Source organism: Panicum virgatum, chromosome 4N (genome assembly GCF_016808335.1).
Source record: "Panicum virgatum strain AP13 chromosome 4N, P.virgatum_v5, whole genome shotgun sequence".
In the NCBI taxonomy this organism is placed as follows: domain Eukaryota; kingdom Viridiplantae; phylum Streptophyta; class Magnoliopsida; order Poales; family Poaceae; genus Panicum; species Panicum virgatum.
The window spans coordinates 31,257,986-31,284,794 of NC_053148.1; the positions used below are offsets into that span (position 1 = coordinate 31,257,986).

A 26,809-nucleotide genomic window follows, 5' to 3' on the forward strand; every position below is an offset into this window, starting at 1 on the left:
GGTGAGTACGAGAATTTGGATGCATGTCCCGTATGAAGTGCATTGCGTTACAAGATCAGAAAAGATGATTCTGGCGATGTCGAGGGGGAGCATCCCTGGAACAGAGTTCCTGCGAAGATCATGTGGTATTCGCCTATAATACCATGTTTGAATCATCTATTTAGAAATAAAGATAATGCTAAGTTGATGTAATGGCACAAAGAGGAACGCAAGCAAGACTCGATGTTGAGACACCCCGCTGATGGGTCGCAGTGGATAAAAATAGATAGAACGTACCCTGAATTTGAATTGGATGTGAGAAACATAAGGTTCGGTTTGAGTACGGATGGCATGAATCCTTTTGGTGAGATGAGCAGTGGTCATAGCACTTGGCCTGTGACTCTTTGTATGTACAATCTTCCACCATGGCTCTGCATGAAATGGAAGTTCATCATGATGCCAGTGCTTATCCCGGGCCCAAAACAGCCAGGAAATGACATTGATGTGTAACTAAGACCATTGGTCGAAGAACTCTTATTGCTCTGGGGCGATGAAGGTGTATGGATGTGGGATGAATACAAACAGGAAAACTTCAACCTACGAGCATTGCTATTCGTAACGATCAATGACTGGCCTGCTCTTAGTAACTTGTCAGGACATTCGAACAAGGGATATAAAGAATGCACATACTGTTTAGATGATACCGATAATATATGGTTGACTCACTGTAAGAAGGTTGTATACATGGGTCATCGTCGGTTTCTTCCCATCAAGCATTTGGTACGAAAGAAGGGCAAGCATTTCAAAGGCCAAGCGGACTACCGAACAAAACTGATGCACCGTAGTGGTAAAGACGTCTTCAACATGGTAAAAGATCTAGAAGTTATTTTTGGAAAGGGTCCTGGTAGCCAACCTGTTCCAAATGAAAACGGAATGGCGCCCATGTGGAAGAAGAAATCTATATTTTGGGAGCTACCATTTTGGGAAGTCTTAGATGTTCGTCATGCAATTGATTTGATGTACCTCATGAAGAATCTTTGCGTCAACCTGATAGTATTCTTGGGAGTTTACGGAAAGACAAAAGATACACTAGAAGCACATCAAGAATTGCAATGTATGGAAGAACGATATGCCTTACATCCACAACAGCGAGATAATGGACGAGAATACTTAAGTCCTGCCAGCTATACTCTTAGCAAGGAAGAGAAGGAAAGCATGTTTGAGTGCTTGAGCAGTATAAAGGTTCCATCTGGATACTCATCTAATATAAAAGGAATCCTAAATTTGGCAGAGAAGAAATTTACAAATCTCAAGTCCCATGAATGTCACGTGCTTATGACCGAACTTCTTCCAGTTGTGCTACGGGGGATTCTGCCTGATAACGTCCGGTTAACCATCGTGAAGCTATGTGCCTTCCTCAACGCAGTTTCTCAGAAGGTAATTGACCCGGACAATTTGATAAAGCTGCGAAACGATGTGGTGCAATGCCTTGTTGGATTTGAGCTGATATTTCCACTATCTTTCTTCAACATCATGACACATCTTCTAGTGCACCTTGTGAAAGAGATTGATATCCTCGGACCAGTATTTCTACACAATATGTTCCCATTCGAAATGTTCATGGGGGTAATCAAAAAATGTGTTCGTAATCGAGCTTGTCCAGAAGGAAGCATCGCCAGTGCCTACGGAACTGAGGAGGTCATTGACTTTTGTGTTGGCATTAGGAAAGAAATCTTATGTCTGCACAGATGATTTCTCATTCAAGAAAGCCCATTATGCGGTTCTTCAACAATCATCCTTGGTTGACCCGTATATCGAGGAACACAAGAAGATTTTGCTCTCCGTATTCGCGAAAAAATCTAAGGCGGATTACACATGAGCACATGAACACTTTCGGCAGCTGGTTGCGGAAGCATCTAATGCATAACTTGGATATAAGTGAACAACTGTTCTTATTGGCTAGGGAATCATCTTGGAATATCTTAACATACCAAGGGTACGAGATAAATGGTAACACATTTTATACGATAGCCCAAGATAAAAAGAGTAAATCAAAACAGCAGTGTCCGTATGGATGCCATGGACAATAATGGAAAAAAGGACACATATTATGGCTACATTGAAGAGATATGGGAGCTGGATTACGATCCCAATTTCAAGGTGCCTCTATTTCGTTGCCAATGGGTTAAGCTATCGGGAGGAGGGGTAAAAAAAGATGAGTATGGGATGACAATAGTTTATCTCAACAATCTTGGGTATAGAGATGAGCCGTTTGTCCTAGCCTAGGATGTCGCTCAGGTTTTCTACATTAAAGACATGTCCAGCAAGCCAAAGAAGGGGATAAACAAGCAAAAAGATGAGCCTAAGCGACACATAGTTCTATCAGGGAAGAGAAACATCGTTGGAGTGGAGGACAAGACAGACTTGTCAGAAAAATATAATAACTTTGTTGCCATTCCATCTTTCGAAGTAAATACTGATTCATGCATCCTGCTAGCCAATGATGATACTCCATATTTGCGCCGTGATCATAATCAAGGGACATTTGTCAAGAGAAAGTCTGTTACCGCTAATCTTTCATGTACTTGAATCATTTTCTATTATTGTATACAAAAGTAATGACAACTCGAATACTTTTATTATATATGTATTGTACCATTATCCTTCATGTATTATATATATATATATATATCATTTTTTATAGTTTTCACTTAATTATCAGACTCGAGTATAATTTTCATACAATAATATGGATTACTCAACTAATTTTATTTATTTCATGAAATTAAATTCACATTAACAAACTATACTCTCTCACTAACACACACTATCTAACAAACTCACACACTACACATTAATGTCATGAAATTGCTTAGTTTTATGTTAAACTCACTTTTTAAACGTTAATATCATGATAGAACCCACTTTCTGTCGAAAAGCAAAAGTTTGGAAAAATTTATTCACCTAATATATTTTTGCATGGTCAAAATAAAAAATATGATTTCAAAAAAGTTAGATATTTCGTTGACCCAATCACTTGAATGAAAATTAAACATTTTTGTTGCGTGTATCAAGTCTATATAGAGATAAGAAATTTTATTCTATAATTTTTGGAACCATAATTTTTTTCCAGGGTACTAACAAATGAAAGCCTATTTTAAAAGAGAAGTAAAAAGAACCAAAAACAAACAAAAGATTTGACGGGAATGAGAAAAAACGGGCCCCTTTTGTCCCGGGTGGTAGATCCATCCGGGACTAAAGGTGGGCCGCGGGCTGGGAATTTTCCCGGCCCGCCTAAAAACCCCTTTTGTCCCGGATGAAGCCACCACCCGGGACAAAAGGCCCTTTTGTCCCGGGTGGTTGCTTCACCCGGGACAAAAGGCCCCCCCCCTTTTGTCCCGGGTGAAGCCACCAGACAAAAGATCCTTTTGTCCCGGGTCGTGGCTCCACCCGGGACAAAAGACCCCCCCCCCCCAATATATCTCCCTTCTTCCTCCGCCTTCCTCCAACACTTGGTCAGTTCTTGATCTGCACCGCGCCGCCGTTATCCCCTGCTCCCACCGCCTCCTGCTCGCCGCCGCCGTTGTCCCTGAGCACCGCCGTCCCCCACCACTAGAGGACGCGCCGATCGAGCTCCGCTGCCCCACCGCGCCGTCAGTCCCGAGCTCCGCCATCCCCGAGCGCCGCCCCAAGCTCTGCCGTCCCCGAGTGCCACCCCGCTCGCGCGCCGTTGTCCACCGCCTTGCCGATTGCGCCGTTGTCATCCTCAACCTCCGCCTCGCCCGTGCGCCGCCCCGAGCTCTGCCGCCGCGACCTCGCTGTCGTAAGCACGCACCGACCGTGGGCCGTCGCCGCCGTCGTCCCGGCCCCCAAACCCTAGAATTTTTGTGAATTTATGCTCAAATCATAGTGATTTATGATCAAATTTTAGTGAATTTTGTGCAAATTAAAACCATAGTTTGATGTAAATTAGGTGTTAATTTGTTTAATGTGTTAATTTACAAATTTGAGTATATTTAATTTGTTTAATGTGTTAATTTGTAAATGGTAAATTAGGGTATTTATTTTGATGTAGTATGAAATTAGTTGAAAATGAATTTTAGTAAATTTAATTTGTTTAATGTGTTAATTTTTTGTGTGAATTTCATAAATTATAAATTATGGTATTTAATTTGATGTAAATTATGTGTAAATTTTTTTAATGAGTTAATTTATAGTGAAATTATATTTAATTTGTAAATATATTAATGTGTATGTATATGTGTGTATGTATATGTGTATGATTGTACGTACGCCGATCTAATCCTTGTCCAGCTAAACGTACGCCGATTCGATCCTATTCCATGTAAACGTAGCCGTCCGATCCTCGTCCATCTACTCGTACGCTGATCCTCGTCCATCTACTTATACGCCGATCCAATCCACTTCCATGTAAACGTAGTCGTCCGATCTAATCCTCGTCCATGTAAACGTTGTCGTCCGATCCAATCCTTGTCCATCTAATCGTACGACGATCCAAAGAAACATCCAGCTAAACGAAGTCCGATCCAAACGTAGTCTTCTACTCGACCGGGGCAAATAAGGACTTTTTGGAATCCTTGTGACTATATCTATTCTATAAAGTAGAATTGATTTATATCTATTTTGTGACTATATCTATTCAAAGACTTTAATTTATCATGTATTTATTATTTAATTATATCATTCAAAGACTTTAATTACATGTAATCTTCATTCTTAATTCAAATGTGTCATTTATATTACTTCTCGAGCTCGCAAACTCGCGCTAACACAAATATGTGAATTTTTTAGAGAATTTTCTTAAGGGTTTTATTTGTATTCATTTTTTAGTTACGATGGACCCGCGACAACAAACTGACGCGGAAGACGAACAGTTCCTATTGAATATGATTGCCGAAGGTGGTGGTGCACAAGGAGATGCCCCCGAACATGCTGATGATGGCAGCAATACCGATATATATTTGAATATGTCCGGTGACGGAATTGAGGCACCATCCATTCAGGATGACGCTGCTGCAGAGCAAGATGACGCTGCTGGTGAGAACAAAGTGCTAATGTACATATCACAACTATATTTACTTGTATTGAACATCATATTTTCATCAGAATCTATATGAATACTTGTAAGGATCACCGGGGTGTCCGACCCTAGAGGGGGAGGGGGTGAATAGGGTCGCTAATCGCTTTTCTGTCCTAGGGCTCAATCTACTTGCATAAGATAAACCTAACACGTCCTAAGCATGCTAGTTATGACTAAGGTTTATCTATACAACTCTCTACTTACCCCTAAAAACTTGCAACCTATAGCCAATCCTAATCAAACTAACTAGGAAAGTAAAGGCACACAAGAAAGAGTAAATGCGGAAACGTAATAAGGTAAGTAAAGAGATAAGTGCAAGAGGGATGCAAACTCCCGAGTAGACACGGTCATGTAACGTGGTTCGGCACAAACGCCTACGTCCACGGGACACCGAGGCTCTTCCGATCACCGTCTTGCACTACGCCACCAAGGCGATGCCGGCAAGCAAAGGCAAGTACGCACAAGACACCGAGTCTAGTGCACCGCCACCGTCTCTCTCGGTCACCCGGCCGAAATCCACTACGGAGCTTCTCCACCAAGGAGGGGGCCTCCTCTTCCCCCGCACAAAGTGTCGTTGCCACTCCACACCAAGACGGAGGGTCACACGACGGATCACAAGTTGCTTGCCGCAGCAAGACTTCTCTCAAGGGAGCTCTCGCAAGAACTAATCCCTATTACAAGCACTAAGCACTCTCACAAGTGTGCTTAAGCCTATATGATGTACAATGAAGCTCTATGGTGGTTGGAGATGTTCTTGGGTGTGTGGGGGATGTCCAGCAACTCCAACTCACTTCAAATGGCCGGGGTGAGGCGTATATATAGGCCACCAAGTCTTGTAGCCGTTGCTCCAACGGTTAGCTGAAAATCTGTGTATCACCGGAAGAACCGATGCCTCTTGGCAGGGTAGCGTCGGTTCATCCGGTCACTCATAACCCGAAGTAGCCGTTGAAATCCTGACAGCTGACGCAGAGACCACCGGTTGAACCGATGCTTTGTACCGATGCATTACCAGTTCATCCGGTGCTTAAGAATCTTCTCCTGGGCGCTGACGTCATTGCACCGATGCAATACTCCGATGCACCGTCGGTTCAACCGGTGCTGAAGAAACTTCTCCTGGGTACTTGACATCGTCTCTGAATCATAGGACGCCCAATGCACCGATGCCCTTTCTTGGACCGTCGGTTCAACCGGTGCCTATAGGCTGACTTGGCTTCGTTTCCCTTCTGCACCAAAGTACCATGGCGTCGGTTCTTCCGACTACCATCGGATGCTCCGATGCCCATGGCGTCGGTTCTTCCGGTGCACCTGACCGAAGAGCTTTCAGGGCTCTGCCCTGAGACCCGCGAGGGGCGGCTCCCCCTCGACCCCTGTCCGCTAACCGGGTAGCGGAACCCCCGTAGGGGCGGTCCATCGGGCCTTGCTACGCCTATCTTCTCTTTATCTTTGTTATCACTTGAACCTAAAAGCCTGAGAATGATCATCTTAACAATCATATTAGTCCAAGTGTTGTGTTGTCATTCGATCACCAAAATCACTCGAAATGGCATCAATGGTGCCATGTTCGTTACAATACTATATAAGTATATGAATATTTTTGTATAGCCATCTGGATCATCATCGCAGCAGAAAAAGACGAAGCGAGGCCCGACAAAGAAACTGGAAGGGCGGTACATAATAACGGAAGTTGGTACAGATGGTGAACCGGTCGCTCCAGAAGCTGCCGCCAAAAAAAATCGTAAGACAATCCGGATATATTGTCAGGGACACATCCCGATCAGCTTCAGGCTATGGAAAGCTTCCAATCCAAGCGAGGAATGCGATGTGGTACCCGAGAGAGAAAAAGAATGGTGCTGGCGGGAGCTTAAGAAGAACTTCACGGTTCCAGCTGAATCAGAAGAGATATGCAAGCGCTATACCCTGAGCATGATGGCCGAACAGCTGCAATCATTCAAGAAAATTTTGACGAAGAAATATATCAAGACCGGGACCACGCCCGTGTTCACCAGCGAGCTCGAAAAGCTCAGGGGTCACTGGGATGCATTTGTGCAATACAAGTCTTCGGAGCTTGGGCTTCAGAAGGTGCAGAAGGCCAAAGATAATGTCTCGAAGAAAGTGTACCATCACACTCTAGGGCAAGGAGGCTACAAGCTTGCAATACCCAAATGGGAGACGATGGAGCAGGATCTGCTTGACAGAGGCATCCAACCTGCTACCATGAACTGGCCTGAAAGGTCAAGGACCTGGTTTTATGGTCACGGGGGAAGCTTGGAACCATTGACTGGGGCCTGCATCTATGGGCCAAAAATCCAGGTAGCAGCGCAGATACTACAGGAGCCCATATAAGCAGCGGCCGAGGGAACATTCCAGCCGGATAGAGAGAGGGATGAGTTGACTTACACCCTTGGGAATCCTGAACATCCGGGCCGCACAAGAGGCAAAGGCGTGGTTCCATGGAAGTATGGGTTCAGGGATTACATCGAATCATATAGAAGCCGGCAAAGAAGAAAGAATGATGAGCGGGAGCACTTGCGAAGGCTAGAGGAACGGCTCATATCACACGATCAAAGACTGGAGGAAGAGGTTCAATGCCAAGTGGCCATAGCAATGAGCCCGCAACAGCAAGCGCAACCGGTGCCTCCAGAGCCTAATATCGCAGCCGATCATCTCTCTTAGCGGAAAAGCAGCTGCGCTTCCACAGACGTCGCCGTCGAGCCAACGGGGATCCAGGCCATAGTTGAAGCGACAGCCCCGCAGCAATTTCCAGTGGATGAGATCACCCAACGGACACCTTGTGACCTGCAAACTGCCATTAAGAACTTAATGTTCACTGTTGCATACGGTACCGCCATGCCAACCCAACCAGGCGACGTGTACTACGGGCCGCAAATTTCGGCAGGATACACAAGAGTTGGCGTGGAGCAGGTGTGCCAGGGTTGGGAGACGCTCGAGCTTGATATTCCAGGAGGCGATGGGGAGAGGACACTAGCAGAAGCCATTCATGGCTACATCCTATGGGATAAGCGCTACATTGTCCTAAAGTCGGATGATCGAACACCAAGACCGGCATCTCAGCATGCATCTCCAAGGCCGGCATCTCTGCAGAACTCCCCAAGGGCAGCACTGTCTCGGCAAGGTTCACCAGCACATTCTCCATCACCATCATCTCATGCGCCGATGAACACTCAAGCGTCACCGTCACCTCCTTGGTCACCCCCTCCGCCGCCGGCAAAGAAACAGAAACAGTCGCCTGCAAAGAAGGTAGCTGCTACACCGGCTAAGGAGCCTCCAAAGAAGAAGGAAAAGAAGAAAAAAACCAAGGAGGCTCCTATTAAACCCTGGGACATGAGCCTTGAAGAATGCGATCGGATAACTCAAGAAAGAGTTAAAGAGCACTTCAAGCCGGAGCCAAAGCTGGAGCCCGAGAAAGTGATAAATCCGGGAGATTTGAAATTTTTTAACGGAATGTGCGAAGCAAATAAGAGAAAATTCATTCCGAGACATCCCCCTTCTGACTACAACCGCACAATTATCAAAACTACTGAGAAAAAGAAGAGACAATCAAAGTCATCGTCGTCCGACGTTGCACAGCTCGGAGCCCAAAAGAAACAATCAATAGAGCCTCTCGTAGTGGGACAGACGACGCAACAACAAGACTTTGTTACATTTTTGAAAGAAGCAAACCTGACGGCGGCTCAGATTGCAGGGGGAGAAGATATTCCAAAGGCTGATGTGGTCGTCAAATGAACGTATGAGCTGGGCAAATCTCTTGTACCCCCGAAGTAGTGTTCGTGCTTCCAACGCAAATGTATAAGCTACACCAGCACTACATGCGTACGATGGCCGATTGCATCTTCATGCAAGGCGCAAAGATTAAAGATGACGATTTCTTACGGGGGGAGGCCATTATATGGATAAACTGGGAAGAAGTTTACCAACTATTTCATTAGGAGGACCTCGACATCTCTATGGTCGGCTTGTGGGTTCTGTAAGTATTTTACTCTCCTTACGTATTGTTTTGCATGATCTCAACATACTGATCCCTTGATTTATTCGGTATTATGTAGAATGGAGATACAAACTTGCAGGAGAAAGGGATACTCTCACCTCGGCTTCATCGACCCAATTACTTGTAATTAGAGGCTTCTACGTGACAATTCCGATGAGATATTCCAAAACTTGTTCAAGTACATAAGTGTTCATCACAACAAGCAAATGATATTGTTTCCTTACAACTTTGCGTGAGTGATTCCTTCCGTCTAACTCTTTCTATTATGTATCATCGAATTGTTTAAACCTTAACTATTCCATATAATCTTGCAGTCAACACTGGGTTCTAATAGTCATACTTGTCGACATTAGCATGATGGTGGTTATGGACTCATTAAGGAGACCTCCAGAATAATACAGTGATCTTCTTAACATGATGAAAAAGTAATTCTACCACTACTCCATTGATGACCGATAATTTGAATCACTTTGTTACTTGACTATAATTGTTCTAATCATGTACAGGGTTTGGAAACAAGTCACTAAAAATCATCTAGGCAAATTGGACAAGGAATTGAAGATCAAGACAGATTTTGCGGTACGCACTTAGATGATTCGTTGCACGTTTCATTAGTTTTATTATATATTCATGTAAATACCTGATAATTTCTTCTTTCTTAAAGTATATGAGGCAGAAACAATGCACTAATTTATGCGCATACTATGTATGCGAGAACATCCACGGTCTGGTAGGTCCTCCAAGGGCCTTGGCAGATTGGGAGGAGGAAGTAAGTAAAAAACTTGTTAATGTTTGAACTCGTATTTTAATTAATCAAAATTAATTATCCCCTTTTTCCATAGGTCAAGGAGATGCACGATAAACTCATACCGGAGGAAAAGATTATGACGATTCAAGAACAATTGTCCAGATTTATTGTTGAGCAAGTCATCGATCCAAAAGTCGAATTCTACTATGATGGACAATCTCACATTGACAATCGCAGCAAATTTGATAATATATGCGTATATATATAATTAAGAACGAATATACCTATGTAAATATATGTGTGTATTATATTTCTATTTATGAGTATGTATGTATTATATAATTAAGCCATCCAATAATATATATTGTATATATATATATATATATATATATATATATATATATATTTATATATGGAAACTATCTAGGACAAATATTATATAAGTAACTATATATATGTATATATTAGTGGAGATCTTACACACTGAATTCCAATACATAAGTTTAATTGAAATGCAAAAGTATAATTGAAATAGAAAAAGAATTGAGAAAAGAGAAATAGAAAAAAAATGGACCTTTTGTCCCGGTTGGTAACACCAACCGGGACAAAAGAGTGCTTGTCCCGGCCTAGCATTCTCGGTTGGGAAACCGGGACAAAAAGGGTTTCCCAACCGGGACAAATCGCCTGTTCTGTAGTAGTGTTGTGAAAAAATAGGGCAAAGGAAGGAAGAGGTAAATTTAGTAGGACAATATATAGGGAATTTTCTCTATATTAAATTAATCATACAAATGCAGCACGTCGCAGCTACGATGCAGCCAAACCACTCCATCAGTTAATATCATAATCTCCTCCGTTATGTTCTTCCAAAAAGTTCCGTGTTCATAATCTCCTCCGTATTGACTGATTGACACAAGCATATACCTCTGGCAGATTCGACCAACTCATAATTAATTTCCCTTGCTTGTTAATTAGTCTCCGTTGCTTGTTTATGTGCCAAACATCGGAAAATTGTGTCCAGTTGTAAGGGTATCGATAAAATGGTAAGTCGTGATAGGTTGTAGATCGGTCCGATTAGTCGAGCCTAGTTGGTCTTGATCGTAGTCTAGACGTCCTTTATATTCTAGTCTAGGACTGATATAGTACATAGTATATTGTTTAAAATAAAGATCAATATGTCAGATGGTCATTAACTTAGTAATTTATGATTCTAAAGCAACTAGCAAGTTAATTCAACGCCACTGAGAATAAAACAGGGAACCGTCACACACTGATTAACGATCAAAACCATCGCCGGCCCAAAAGTTACCCCAAGCTTGCCATAAACTGCTAGTCGTCTCCATGCTAATCGGATGACAAATTACGGTTTGTCGATGATTAGTCGGGCAACCAGACTTCTAATCGAGATAATTGCCTCGGCGGACACGATCAGTGCTGGTAGACTGATAAGCGTGATTAATCTTGACTAATTGTGATTAGTCAGACGACTTAAAAACACTGCTGCGTGCAGATGTAAGCTTGTCCATCTCTTCTGCATGATGATAACCTGAATCACGACTTCAGGTTCAGACGAAGAATCCTGACAACGCTAGCGTACCGTCGCCGGCCGGGCGCCTATCACGTAGTGATTATTGATTAATAAATGGAACCGAGACGATAACCCGTCGTCTTCCTCCCCTAGACTCCCGTTTCGCAATGATTCGGAAACTAACCATTTGACCTCGATCAGGCTCGGGATCATTGGCTTCGTCCCCGTCCATGTTGCGGAGTTCGGATCACACTGTACGGTTTGCTCAAAACCTGAGCTCGTAGTATAAAGCCATGCGCCAATAATAAGAGTTCCTAGCAACAATCAGCTGGTTTGTTTGAAGCTGCACCCATGTCCATCCGTTTGCCCCCGACGCCAGGGTTGGTCTTCTCTCCACCTCCGCCGCGCCCGCCGCCTCCGCAATGGAGGCCGCCGCCGGCGCCACCGCAGGCTCAAAGCTCGAGTTCTGGGGGCGGGGCCATCGCAGGCATCAGCAACGCCGTCGGGGTCCTCCTTTTCGTTGTCACCTGCGTATGCAGCCTCATCGGGGAGCAGCGTCGCCAGGGCGGCGCCGACGCGGCCGCCGATTGTCAGCCGCGCTACGGCGGGCAGCAGGCGCGCGGCCGCGGCGACGCGCTTCCACCAGAGAGCGAGCCGCGGCGTGCCAGCGCGACGGCGAGCCTCCCGTCGTTCACGTACAACCGGTCGGTGAAGCACAACGTGACGGGCGGTGGCGCCGGCGAGGAGGCGGCGACGTGCTCGGTGTGCCTGGGCGCGTTCCAGGACGGGGAGACAGTGCGGCTGCTGCCGGTGTGCCTGCACCTGTACCACGTCGAGTGCATCGATCCGTGGCTGGAGGCGCACTCCTCGTGCCCGATCTGCCGGACACGCCTGGAGCCGGCAGTGGACGGCGGCCTTCTGCCGCCGGTTTAAGCGCGCTCGTCTTCTTTGGGCGTGCACCATGTTTTGCATCTGTAGTGAGGTATTTGTTTTTTTTTGTTATGGAGAAAAAAAGAATACATCGCCAGTTCCCGAAACTGTTCGTAGTACCATCTAGATTTCTAAACGTTCAAAATGCATATTTGAATCCTCAAACTTGCTAATTGTATCACGTGAGCTCCAGACTCCAGTCACTATTTCGTAAGTCAAAGAGAAAATATTTCTGCGAATGTGGAATTTACATGTGAGCCCAAATTTTGAATTTTTTATTTTTATGCTACGCTTTTATATTTTGTAATTTTATCCAAAAGTTTAATACAAAACTTCATGCACGTAAAACTTTTTCCAAGGTTTCCTCCAAAATTTATCACTTTTTACTTTTTTGATTCTTTTTACAGATTTTATAGTATGAATTCCGTTTTCGTGTACCCATATCTTTTGTACTTTGAGATATTTGTACAAAGTAAATTTCCTATAACTTTTTTTGCATGTATATAATTTTACATTTGAACGAATTATATAACTTTCAATTTAATTTAAACAATTATTATTTGAACCTCCTAGGATACGATTAGCATGTTTAAGGTTCTAAATAGGCATTTCGAAAGTTGGGGACTTGGGTGACACCTCAAGCCAAGTTCTTGAACCGAGAGTGCATTTTACTCTTTCAAGCAAAATATTTTTAAACCATATAAGGGGATGCACTGTAATTTTTCAAATATTGTTTTTTTAACCATTGATTCAAATCAAAATAGTTCTTTTTCGAAGAAGGTGATTCATTAGAACTCTTTGCACGTTCTTCTTCATGTTAAATTATTTTGGCAATTGATATAAAGACCTAATGTTAAACACCGTACCTAAAGCTCTACCTTGCAGTTTCAATGAGATATTTCAATCCAAAGCGAAATCCTCAATATTTCAGTTTCATGTTAATGTTTTTGTGTGTACCCATTTTGGATAATTTAATATTTTAATCAATTATATAACTTTGAATTAGCTTAAGCAATAGTGATTTGGACCTTATGTGATATGATTAGCAAGTTTAAGAATGTTAATGTGTATTTTGAAAGTTTGGGGGCGTGGATGACACCGTAAACCAAATTTGAGGATTGACGGACCCATATAAGATGCAACTGCACTGTAATTTTCAATGACTATTTTTCTGACCGTAGATTCATACTAAAATAGGTGTCTATGTCCAGGAAACATGAGGCAGAGGGACTCATTTTGTGTGTTGCCTATGGCTAATGTGATTGCAACATATGTATATAGATGTGATTTGCTATCGACCAAAGGACTTCTTTTTCTATACCTTGATTTAAGGATTTCGGAGTTGTCGTTGGGAGACTATTCATTCAAATACGGTAACGTACAGGCAAAGAATGGTCGAAAGTGAGAGTGTGATGTTACGTACCCTAAGGTTTGCAGTTTCAATAAGATATTTCAGTCCAAAGCGAAACTCTGGCAAACACTCTGCTCTATATATGTCCTAGTTTCTTTAGCAGGGGGGTCTACTACTCAGTGTCATTCACACATATTCCAACTTTTAGATCTAGCGTCTCTTTGGACTGGTTGTCTGGCTTCTTGATGCCAAGTGTCGTTGCCAAAACGTGGTAACACGACACATAAAATGAGCCACAAAATTAATTACTATTATGTTATCTGTAGACAAGACGTAAAGACTCTTTACATCATCTTTTCTTACAATGCTCATTTTCACAACAATATTGGGGTATTTTACAACAGCAGATCGCTCCAACCTCCCATCGTCCCTTCCAAGTCCTGCAGGACTTCAAACAGAAGCTGCTCTGGCCTTTCTTCATGGAAGTCATCATACTCATAGCTTGGATATCTGGACAACTAGAAATGCTGCAGTTTTCAACCATCGCTACAAGCATGCAAATCTGCCTTTAAACATGAGTTTGCTATGGTTCTCCAAAGGACAAACTAAAAAAGAGATACGAACCTATAGTAGTAGAATTGGCTAGATTACACTGTATAATCTTTCATTCTTCTCTTTTGTAAACCTCTTTTTATATGAATATATAAGCAACAGGAGCACGCCCATCCTGTTCTCCTAAAAAAATATTCACTTGATCTGCCGCGCAGGCCCCGGATATAATAACTTTGAGTAATGCGACTATATCTCAACAGATACTCATGCTATAATATTGACGTACGATCACCATAAACTTCGATAGCAATCGACAGACAAATAACACGAATGTAGAATTGGAAGGAGTGTAGCGGGTACTTGGAGGTGATCACCAGCTTGACGTGGGGGTTGAGGCCACGGAGGAGGTTGAGGACCTGGCTCGGCTCGGAGACGGGATGGCCGATGTCGCGCAGCTTGTCGGCGTGCGCTTGACTTTGGTGCAGTAGTTGTTCACGGACATGTCACCTTGCTGCAGGGAGCGCAGCTCGGTTTCCAGGAGCACGGCGTGCTGCAGCTCGTTGTCGCGGAAAAGGCCTTCAATGGCGTGCCACAGGAGGAAGGCGTTGTGGCGATCGCGGCGAACCATGTCGTAGATGCCCGTGGAGAGCGACGGTGGCAAGGATCCAGTTGACGATGCAGGAGTCCACCATGCGCCATTCGCCATCGCGGTCCGCAGGGTGCGAACATGGCTCTTGACGCCGAACATGCCGAGCGTAGAGTCGAAGAAGAGGCGCCACTGGCCGTAGTTGTCGTCGTCCATGTCAAGGATGACAGGAACGTGGTGGCGGATGGAGATGCCTTGGATCACAGAGGAGGAGGCTGGGACGACGGGAAGTTCATCGTCGGACGAGAAAGAGTAGCCGGAGTGGCTGGGCGAGTGCGCCATGGGAGCGGCAAAAGAGGATTGGTTTTAGGCTGATACCATATAGAATTGTATACGGGAACTGGACATTTCATTAACCATCATTGTGTACAATATATAGAGTACAACAGTGCTATTAGGCCACGCTAGTGCGAGTGAGCGGCGTGAGCCGAGGAGCCCAGGCGCGCATGCAGTGATGAAGCATGCTCTGCGGGCGCGAGGGTGGCGCGCTCTAGGAGCACGAGTGCGCGACGTGCGCTGCCACTTGAGGATCCGGAGGACGCGGTCTGGTCTAGCCGTTGGCGTTGTGGCTCAGTTGACAAGGAAGCAGATCAGGAACAGGATAAGAACTTCAGAACAATCAAAATTGGCTGACCCGTATATGATCTTTCACCTGCAAATAACAAATGCCCAACGCATAATATTTCCCTATTTCTAAAAAGCGGATCAATTCTATGGTATTTTGACTTTGGTATGCCCAGGGGCCATGGCACCCCCCCCCCCCCCCCCCCAACAAAGTTGCAAAAAAAAATTAGTACTCTTAATTCTATTCAATCCACTAATCTAATGTTATGGGCCAAAGAAAAAACTCACTTGGGCCTTGGCCTTTTAACAATCTAATCACCCTTCCTCTCCCAATTCTCCATCGACAAGCACCAGGGCCCAGAGACGTCTCGCCTCCCCTTCACGTTCCCGATCCCTGCTGCATCTCGCGACGCCTCCCCTTCCCGATCTCTGCTGCATCTCGCGATCGCTCTCGCCTCCAGCCTGGCGGCCTCCCCAATTCCCCAATGTCCACCTGCGGCCTGCAGACCTGAGTGCGGAGCGGAGTGCTCGCGATTGTCGTTGCTGCCAGCCGGCGGCCATCGCCTGTTGGCCAGGACGCCAGGCAATTGGTCTCGCCATAAACCCTGTCGTCTATTTTCCTAGGTGACAAATTATTTCATATTTTTTTATCATATTTAACTTCTATTTTCCTACTAAAGTAGTATGATACTATGATCCTATAAATCCTAATATCTTGAATCTGATTGAGCTATTGATTTGTAAAGGGCAATCATGAATAAACATAAACTAAAGACAATTGAATCTTTTTTCAAGAAGAAAGACAAGGTAAATGAGGTAGTACAAGGACAAGATGTTCATGTTTCAGATGATCCATGCTCTGAGTCTGAGTTAGATGAAGTTGCTGCCTGGATCGCTGAGTTTGGCACTCAAGAAGAGGAGGAGGAGCAGGAGGAAGCTCCAAGTCAGTCACTGCATACAGTTACTGGGGTTAATTCTGAAGAGACAAGTGTTTTATTAGTAGAACGAGATCCAGGAAAACATTGTCAAATTTCGGATTATCCTCCTGAGAAACAAGATCAATTTATTAGAGCATACATGAAACATGGTCCATACCGATTTGAGTTCAAGAATAAACTATACCCTCCTTCAGGACCAAAGAAACACCAACACAGGTTTCAAGCTCATTGGTTCAAGGCATTCCCTTGGTTAGAATATTCGCCTAAATTAGATGCTGCATTCTGCCTTCCTTGCTTTCTATTTTCTAAGAAACCAATTGGAAAAGTAGGATCTGAAAGGTTTTAGGACTTGGAAGAAGGTTAATGATTCAGACAAGTGTCTTGACTCATCAGGGAAAGGATGGTAACTCTGCTCATAACTATGCTGTTCAATGTTATGATAATTTAAAGAATCAGCAAGGCCATATTGTACATGTGATGGAGAAGCAATCAAATGAAGATATTAGAAAGAACAGACTGTGTCTTAGAGCATCAATCGATGCAATCAGATGGTTAGCATTCCAAGCATGCCCTTTCCGAGGGCATGATGAATCAGCAGCCTCAAATAACCAAAGTAATTTCCTTGAAATGGTAAAACTTCTAGCTTCATATGATGATGAGGTCAAGCCAGTTGTACTAGGCAATGCTCCAGGGAATGCTAAGTACACCTCACCAGATATTCAAAAAGAAATCCTTGATCTTATGGCCAGTAATGTGCAATCAGCAATTCGTGATGAAATCGGTGATGCTAAATTTTGCTTGATTGTCGATGAATCTAGAGATGAGTCAAGAAAAGAACAAATGGGAATTGTTGTTCGCTTTGTTGATAAAGATGGCTTCGTCAAAGAGCGTTTTCTTGAGCCTACATTTCTAGTACTGAAAGATATTGCTACTACTAGAGGTTCAGGGACTTCAGCTTCTTTTTGAGCAAAGGCTGTTGTTGCTGTGAAATTAATGATGTCGTTTGACTTTGTTTTTATTTTGCATGTTATGAAAGAACTTATGGGTATCACAAACCACCTCTGCAAAAAGTTACAGCAAAAATCCCAGGACATTGTCAATGCTATGGATGATGTTGCCACTACTAAAAAGCTGATTCAGAATTTAAGAGATCACGGTTGGAGTAGCCTTATCAGTGATGTGACATCATTTTGCAAGAAACAAGACATTGCAATTCCAGATTTGAATGCCTTTTATGCAGACTACATTCGATCACATGCGCAAAATGAGCTAACAGTTGAGCATCACTACAGATATGACATTTTCACAGTTGCTGTGGATCAACAGTTACATGAGTTGAATTCCAGGTTCAGTGAACAAGCTACAGAGCTTCTTGTTTTGTGTGCTTCTTTGGATCTTAAGGATTCGTTCAGTTCACTCAAAATTGATGATGTGTGCTTGTTGGCATCAAAGTTCTATCCGGATTTCTCAGAACAAGAAATGGTTAATTTGAGGCATCAGTTACAACATTATGAGCTTTATGTACCTACCAATCCAAGGTTTCAGAATTTGTCAAATATTGCTGATCTTTGCCGTCGGCTAAAAGAAACAGGAAAATCAGATGATTATTATTTGATTGACAGGTTATATAACACCTATTATTCTCATTTTTAGTTGCTTACTATTTTGTCACTATATTTCAGTTTGTAGATATTAATTATTTTTTGTTGTCACTTGACAAATTGATTCGGCTTGTTCTAACTCTACAGGTTACAACTGCAACGACGGAGCGTGCATTCTCCGCAATGAAACTGATTAAGACAAGGCTTCGGAGTAAAATGGGAGATGACTTTCTAAGAGATTGCTTGATACTCTACATTGAGAAAGAGATTGCAATAAAGTTCACTACCGAATCACTTATTGACGGCTTCTGGGACATGAAGTCACGCAGAGTTCGACTCAAATGAAAAATGTTAGTGTCGCTAAACCTTTTTTTCATGTATTGTTTTTATGAATCGGATTATGCATTTGTGTACTTAAATGTGCTTTGGGTCTACATACATAGCGAATATTCGATGAAATATACTCATCGTATTCGTGTATACAATATACTATGTTGATCGGGTTTAGTCGGCGCCCCCCATCCAGAATTCCTGGCTCTGCCCCTGGGTATGCCATTAGTCATTGACAGATGGACTTGATCGTTTAGCCAGGCCTGGCCTCTGCGGCTTTGTCCCCCGTCCTCTCATCCTCCTGCTTGCACGTGCACATCGTCGTGGTGCCTTGTTTGGTCTATTGCTCATCGTGAGGAGGGAGCAAAGGTTGCAGGCAAAATTGTTTGAAGGCCTATGCTGGACAGAATGCGTGAAACAGATAAACAAGGTAAGCCTGGTGAATTTTTATGTGTTTTTTTCCATTTGTTTACATTATGTTTGGGCACAGATACAACCTGGGTATCATTCACAAGCGCGACCCCTATCCTTTAGGTATCATTTTAAGATTCTTTTAATTAGTTCAACTAAATATATGGAGCTTCCACTGACAATTCATGTTTTTGTTTCTTTATTGCAAAGGGGCAGAATAAAGACCTATGAAGACATGGTGAATGGTTCTTTGTGCTTCCAATGCTTGGTTTGACCTGATCATTCGTCGGATTGGGTCGGGTTCGGGTCAAGTCATGAAACCCATTGGTTTTTTCCTTCGGCCCGCGCCCAACCCGACCATTGGGCTAGATTTTTCGGCTCGAGCCCGACCCGACACGTGGTCGGGTCGCGTAAAACCTTATTTTTCATGTATAATTTTAGGGTTTTACAGGTTTCAGGCCCAAATTTCGAGCACGTAGGGTCAATTTTATGATTGGTCGAAAATTTCAGCCCAAGACAATCTATACATTCGTAGGGTCGTTTTTTTATGGGCGGGTTGGGTTAGGTTCGACAGGTTAGAACGCCTATGATTAGGTCTATGCATTACATCAAAATGATTTTGAAACAGCAACTAAGATGCATAAACTTGGCTTCATCAGTTCTAGCTTTTTTCTGATTGTATGTATAGAGTTATCCCACAAGACTCTTCTAAATTTAAGTTTAAGATTTAATTAAATGCGCAGGATGGTCTATGGTACTGTAGCAACTCATCAATATAAAAAACATTTGCATGAATTATCATTCGGGTAGTAACACGCGGGTATATTAGCGATTATATAAGATAGCTGCTAAACAAACAACGATCCGTACCAATGCACCACATAGGTAGGACAATGCACTAATGCAGTCAGTCAGTTAAATCAACCCCTTCCTTCCGCCACTAATAAACGGGGGACGTTGCTCCGCGCGCGTGCGTCGCCAGTGAACAGGTGCATTCTCCTTCCTCTTTCTTCCTCTCTTCTTCCTCCCGACGCCCCCGCTGCCGACGGCCACCTCCGGCTCCGGCGGCCTCCGCCGCCGCCCTCCGCCACCGCCATCCCTAACCGAGCACGCCACCGTCGCGCCGTCTTCTCCCGCCGCCCCCGCCGCCGGCGACTAGCCCACCGGCTGTCCGGCCCCGGCCCGGCCGGCAGCGCTCCCGCGCCGCCGCCACCGCCGGCCCTCTCCTCTATGACCGGAGGCCATGGAAGCCGGCGAGCCGCCCCCAACCCCGGCAACCCGAAAACCTAAAGGCCGCCGCCTCCCGCCACCACCCCGGCCGCCGGCGACCTCGCCGGCGGCCGCTCCGCCCACCTCCCACCCTCCCTGGCCGCCCCCTCCCCCCTCTGCCCAAACCCTAGCTCGCTTCCGCTTTGCCCCCGCGCCGTGCGCGAGGTTGAAGAGGCCCATGTGCCGCTTCCGCTAGCGGCGCACGAGCGCCAAATAAGAATTTCGCTAATAAACCCCAAAACATATCTTGACACGCACCGCCTGACGACCATCCGTTTGGCAGATTCGCCCAACCGTATTCTCTCTTGTTCAAGACGAGCCAGTTAAACTATTGCAAAGATAACTAAATGTCACCAGGATGCAAGGCATCACAACCTGAATCACCACATCACGTTCAGACGAGCGACCCTGACAACGTAAGGCTACCGTTGCCGGCCGGTTGCTGTCACGCGTAAACAAATCGAAACCGCGGAGTCCATGGATCGTTGTCTGTCTCCTCGACGCGCATTTGGCAATGATCCAGCAATTAACCATTTGACCACAGCAGACTCACAAATATATCATTGGCTTCCAGGTTGCCGCTGCCGCAGATGTCCTTAAAACCCTCCTGCTCGCGGCACCAAGACCATGCACCCAAGACCTCTGTAGGTAACAAGATCAGCGGCTGGTTTCAACTTCAAGGTTTCATCAGCCATGGCCGGTTACTTGCCGCCAGGCTTCCCTTACTTTACTCCGCCCCCGTCGCGCTGGGCGCGGCCGCCACCGCCACCGCCACCGCGACCGCGTCAGGTGACGCCGCCGAGGTCGTCAAGCGATAACAGCCCGGCGTCCCCAGGCGGGGTCATCGCGGGCGTCGCCATCTCTGCCGGAGCCTTCCTGCTTGTGCTCACCTTCTTGTGCAGCCTCTGCCGAGGGTACCGCAACAGCCGCGCCGATGCCGCGGCCGACGCCGCGGCGGCGAATGCAGCCCTCGCCCTGCGGCCGCGGGTGCCAGCGCCACCTGTACTGCCGGCGGCCGCATGGGACGACTGGAACGAGGAGCAGCACCATCTGCGCGGGCGAGACCGCAGCAGCGACCGCCCGCGGCGAGCCAGCCCGACGGCGGGCCTCCCGTCGTTCACGTACAACCGGTCGGTGCGGCACAACGTGACGGGCACCGGCGGCGAGGAGGCGGCGACGTGCTCGGTGTGCCTGGGCGCGTTCCTGGTCGGGGAGACGGTGCGGCTGCTGCCGGTGTGCCTGCACCTGTACCACGTCGAGTGCATCGACCCGTGGCTGGACGCGCACTCGACGTGCCCGATCTGCAGGTCGGGCACCGACCTGAACACGGAAGGCAGCCTGCTTCCTCCGGTCTAGGCAAAGCTCTCGGCTTCGGCTTGGGGGCGTCGCACGGCTTTGCATGTGTATTGGGTAGTGAGGTGCGTGGTAGAAATGCATTATTTTTGTTCCATAAATTGTTTAATTGCAGTGCAGATATATTTCAGCTAGCTGATCCTCGTCTCTTATTACCATGGATTCAAATTGTAGTATATAGGTTTCTCTGTCTAGCAGCAATAAAGTAGTGATGGAATTTAAGATTGATTTGCTACCTCGTTTGTTATTTATTTTCGATCGAGCAATGTACCTTAGAATTTTGTACATGTGAGATTTGCATTGTTAACAAGATACTAGCCTTCTTTTTTTTCATCGTAGGACTTTGGCATTGCCCTTCCAAAGCCTATACTCACTGTGAAATGCTCTAAAGGCTGGATGAGATTATACCGGCACTGCCCATGAGTTTATGACCTTATTATGGAAGAATTATAATGTCCAGAATGTCTCACCTATGGGGGATCTTTATTTTCAGTGCAGAGCTCTTTTCAGTGCATAGTTGTTATCCTTAAATTTAACCTACAGAATCACTAAGTCACAATCACTTTTTCTGGTGAAACACTTTCTCATAGTGAGTTACTCTCTCCATTCCAAAATATAGTTAGGTTTAAATTTTTAAAGTCGAACGTTTAAACTTTGACCAACAATATCTCTAAAATAAATCATTTCATATAGAAAGAGTTACATGTTAGAATAGTTGGTTTCACCATAAACCTACTAACATTTTTTATGTATTATAGCCTCTATGATTATTTTGCTATTTGTAGACAAAATTGAAAATGTTTTATCTCAAAAAAGTCTAAACATAGCTATATTTTAGGACAGAGGGAGTAGAAACAGGAGAAATAGTGAAAATTGCTCTAAGGGCATCCCCAACCTTCTGTTTCCGCAACACTAATTAAATTGCCACATAGAATTTTGGAATAAGTCTAGATAAAGCCCCAAACTATCGGCAGAATACCCACTGAACTACAAATCCGGATATTCTATCCGCGCTCAACGATCCAAAATGGGTCAAATAACACCTCATATGGTTTTGAATGGTGATTTTGCCACCGTGGATGCTGATGTGGGCGATGATGTGGTGATGGCCCACATGTCAGCCACCCCTCTATCTCCTCTCCTCTTCTCTTTGTGCCCATGATGTTACAAGGCACAGCCATGGCGCCGGCGGCGGTGTTGTGCCTATTCCAACGAGGCCAGTGATGAATGCGGAGCAGTAGCACGCGCATGTCTCCAAGGGACGGCGGCGAACCAATTTGGGGACTAAACAGTGGCGGCAATGACCAGGTGGGAGTGCTCACCATGGGGTCTTGGCAGCGGCGTGGGGCGGCTTGGGCTCACCGGTGGGAGAACACTCCAGCGCACGATGGTCTTGGATGAGACGTCGGAGCAGTCGATAGGGCAGAGGAGGTGTTGGTGGCGTAAGGAATCAACGTACCCAGGACAGCTCAAATGTGGCGGATTTGGTGCAGCGGCGCGATCGACTACAAGCTTGTCCTCTAAGTTGAGCATCAAGGATGGGTTCGATAAGGACAAGGCTAGGTACAGGAGCCATGACCGCAACAAAGAAGAAATCGTGGCAGCAGCAGAGAACGCGATGCAAGCCAAGTTAAAGGATATGTTGAGAGCAGCACTTGCAGAGCAGCAGCAGCAGCCAGGGCTAATTGTGTTCAAGCCGTCGCAAGAGGTTGGACAGCAACAGATGGTGGTCATGGCCCCTCCAGTACTTGGCCAAGTGAGTTCGACATGTGCTCAAGGTAGTGCTGCCTCGAACACAGCACAGCCATACCCGGTGGATGCCATAACGAGTATTACTCCTTGCTTGTTGCTCTATCCGATCGGTAGAGCTGGAAAAACAAAGAAAGTTGCTAGGGCCTGAGTGCATCCGGCTAAGGATTTGTTTGAGGGAAACCCGATCCCGGCCCTATATGCGTGCATAGAAGTGGAGGAACTCTTGAAATCAAGCTACGAGGATAACGAGATAGACATCCCCACTGCAGTGGGAAGAATTGCCTTGGTGAATGTGTCTGCAGCACAATTCTGTGGCACAAACGAGATATCTTATTGGTTAGTCAGATAACTATGTCTGCTACGGACCATATCAAGCCAGGACCACAACAAGAACATGCCCTCCCATCACCGCAACCACGTGAGAAATCACCCGCAGCTCCAGTGCCACGAAAGCCATCACCTCAGGATCCTCCATCTCCAGCGGCTCCAGTGCGAGATCCGTCACCTCAGGCTCCACCATCACCAACAGCTCCAATGCCACGAGATCCGTCACCTCAGGCACCGCCTTCACCAGCGGCTCCAACATCACCACCTGCTCAAACATCACCACCCACTACTAGAAAAATGCCCTTGGGTACCGGTTGAAAGTGCCATTTGGTACCGGTTTCTTGAACCGGTACCCTGAAAGCGGTACCAAAGGCTCGAGCCTTTGGTACTGGGTAAAACAACCGGTACCTATGGCTAAAATATTCACGCAAAATATCCTTTGGCTGGGATTTGAACCCGCGATCTCTAGCCTCGCGCGTTGCTACTTTACCATCTCACCTACGCAGTAGTTCTAATTGAGAAGGAGATATTTTCCTTTTGAAGTAACCCATGGAGAGTCTTAGGTACCGGTTGGTAACCTCCTAAGGTACCGGTTGGTGTTACCAACCGGTACCTGAGGCTCGTCTATAGGTATCGGTTGGTGGTACCACCCGGTACTAATATAAAAGTTACCACCCGGTACCTATGGAGAGCCTTAGGTACCGGTTGATAATACTAACCGGTACCTAAGGCTCATTCATAGATTCCATCCACCCTAAGGTACCGGTTCATCACTGTACTGGTCCTTTTGGATGGACCTAAGGCTTGTTTTCTAGTATTGACCACCACGAGAGCCATCCGCACAGGCACCGGCCTTGGCTCCTCTGGCCAGACCAGTGCTACCTCGAGTTTTGCGGTCTTACCAAAAGGACAAGGAAGGATCCGAAATTGTGAATAGATGGCACGCCCCAAACAAGAAGTCTGATGGAAAAGCTAAGAAGGCTAAGTCCAAAGAAAATCCAGCAACTTCTAGTGCCAGTAAAAGGTCGGGCTTTTCTACGCCCCGCACTGACACGTTGCACAAAAAGGAGCTTGCGGTTGATGACCTTCCAAACTTAGACGATGCTCCTCTAGAGTTTACGTACGGAAAAGACTTGCTACTGAACTGGATACTATGTGATTGTCCTAGTTTCATGCAGAGGATGTATAATTGGTACAAAAGGGCATGTAGACTTGGGCTGAAAACCATATATGCTCCGCACCATCCGGATGTATTCGGAATTAAGGCACAGGGAGTCTTTGATATCACGATTGATTTTGCAGACATCTAGCACATGTTCCACGTCAAAGAACTTGGTGTCGAAATTGTTTGACTATGGTGCATGTAAGTGCCTCATCGATACTAATATGCTATATATTACGGTCTAAAGTACTGCATATGCATAAATATTTAATGTCATATATTATATTCTACATGATGCAAACAATGGATGCTATTATTATAAATGCAAAGGTCTGATACCTTGATCCCGTAGCGATTTGCGAGTCTCTGCACGCCGGGCCAAAATGGATGAAGGACGACGATGACCATCTAAAGCCATTTAAACAGTGGTCGCCAAAGCTAAGGAACGAAAACGATTTCACGAAGAGACCATGAAGAGGGTTGCGGCCTACATTTCGCTTATGATGGAACGATGGCAAGACATGGATTTCATATACGCGCCATACCACATCCAGTAAGTCAAATACCAATTATATGATTAACCATTGCTTCGATCCATGCCTACAAATTGTACATAATATTTTTTTGTTTCGCAGAAATCACTGGATTGCATTCAAACTAAAGCCAAAACTTGGAAAAGTCATCGTATATGACTCCTTGGACCGGGACACCAACAGATACCAAGAATTCATAGACCTTATACAATTGTGAGTGAATTTCTTATCTTCCCTATGCATATCCGGCTTGTTTCTCTATAGAAGTATGCCTATATAAATTAACTTTTCATTTTTTTCTAATTATAACAGGGTTTACCAGTTCTACATTTATAAAGGAGGAGCTCATCCCCACGACAAACCAAAGAAAATGACTTTTCGCACAAATTTCCCGTGCCACAATCAACCAGCGGGTTCCGTGTACTATGGGTACTACTTGTGCGAGAATTGAAGATTTTAGGGAAATATACTACTGATCCCGAACGCATAAGGGACTACTCTTCATTAGGGATAGATGCATATTTCAACATTATTTTTACTATAACTAGTACATGCTTAATTTTATCATGGATTCAATAATTGCAGCTTCACTCGGAGAAACATGGATGCCAGCTCCACGAGAAGCAACTTCTAAATGTAGTCGATGATTTGTGCCGTTTTATTCTGCATGAAGTGTTGAACGTGAAAGGCAAATTTTTAACGAAACACAACAATTAGCAATGGACGATAAATACATTTCACTTCGTGAGTGGCACAATTAAGGGCACGGTTAACGCTAATGTAGCGTCCCAGGTGAATAGTGCAAAAACATGTATAAGATGTGAATTGTAATGATGAACTATATTGATATTTAATTTTCATCTATTATTAATTTTGTATGTGTAAGTATTTTATGTCTAACATATTCGATGTCTCGATCGCGAATAAGTTTGAAGTTCGGACGTTATCACTAATAGATGTATAATAGTGCGGACGTGATGGTACGCTTTAATGAAACAAAATACATACAATAGTTTGGACGTGATTGTATATAACAAAATTGTGAATTCAAATCCCGTCAAAAAAATTGCGAATTCAAAAATTTTAGGGTGGGCGGGAAAACGATTTCCAGGGACGGGTGGGGGCGTCACCCGCTCCTGGAAATGCATTAGTAGGGCGGGTAGGGTGTTCACCCGCCCCTACAAAACGATTTTCAGAGGCGGATAATGCCCCCACCCGCCCCTACAAATCGATTTTCCAGAGGCGGGTGGGGCGTCAGCTGCCCCTGAAAATACATTAATAGGGGTGGCTCTCGTACCCGCCTCTACAAATCGTCATTTTTAACAGCGAAAACAAAGGGCGGTTGGGGAGTCCGCCACTAAAGATGGCATTTCGCCCGCCCCTACACACCCTTTCGGCAGTAGTGGCCGGAGTGACAATGTGTCATGGCGTTCACATATGCTGGGTCTCCAGAAACACCGCCTCCTCCGCACAGTCCAACTAGGTGGCGATGCCGACACGGGTAACACGAGCCTAGCATCCTCGGCATTGGGCGTGACGCCGCCGAGGAATCACGCGAGCACCCACCGCACACTCCGCGCTGCGTCGTCCTCCGGGTCCGGCTGTAGCGCGCCACGCATGGTCAGATGCCATCTGCACGAACTCCCGGGCGTCCGTAGACGTGCTGGCGACAGCATCCCCCGGCATTAGCATAGCACAGCAATCGCGGAGGTGACGGAGCTTAGGGCATGT

General features: G+C 45.3%; 3 protein-coding genes across 3 annotated transcripts; 2 read left to right on the forward strand and 1 right to left on the reverse strand.

The window, feature by feature from the left end:
• Positions 1-11,781: 11,781 nt before the first annotated feature.
• On the forward strand, positions 11,782-12,292 carry LOC120669314 (RING-H2 finger protein ATL39-like). Its single transcript, XM_039949088.1, has 2 exons — positions 11,782-11,846; positions 11,899-12,292. The coding sequence occupies exons 1-2, from the start codon at positions 11,782-11,784 to the stop codon at positions 12,290-12,292; spliced, it is 459 nt and encodes a 152-aa protein (XP_039805022.1).
• Positions 12,293-14,562: 2,270 nt separating this feature from the next.
• On the reverse strand, positions 14,563-15,120 carry LOC120669316. The gene has a single exon (XM_039949089.1). It carries the CDS (start codon positions 15,118-15,120, stop codon positions 14,563-14,565), a length of 558 nt encoding a protein of 185 aa, XP_039805023.1.
• Positions 15,121-20,644: 5,524 nt separating this feature from the next.
• Positions 20,645-21,307, forward strand: LOC120669317 (RING-H2 finger protein ATL68-like). Its single transcript, XM_039949090.1, has one exon. The coding sequence runs from the start codon at positions 20,645-20,647 to the stop codon at positions 21,305-21,307; it is 663 nt and encodes a 220-aa protein (XP_039805024.1).
• The last annotated feature ends 5,502 nt before the right edge of the window (positions 21,308-26,809 follow it).

Excerpts from the sequence above, each read along its gene's own strand:
- LOC120669314 (XM_039949088.1), top strand. The coding sequence starts at position 11,782 with ATGGAGGCCGCCGCCGGCGCCACCGCAGGCTCAAAGCTCGAGTTCTGG. Across the intron at positions 11,847-11,898 it reads TGGGGGCGGGGCCATCGCAG|CCTCATCGGGGAGCAGCGTC; the intron begins GCATCAGCAACG and ends CTGCGTATGCAG.
- LOC120669316 (XM_039949089.1), bottom strand. The coding sequence starts at position 15,120 with ATGGCGCACTCGCCCAGCCACTCCGGCTACTCTTTCTCGTCCGACGAT.
- LOC120669317 (XM_039949090.1), top strand. The coding sequence starts at position 20,645 with ATGGCCGGTTACTTGCCGCCAGGCTTCCCTTACTTTACTCCGCCCCCG.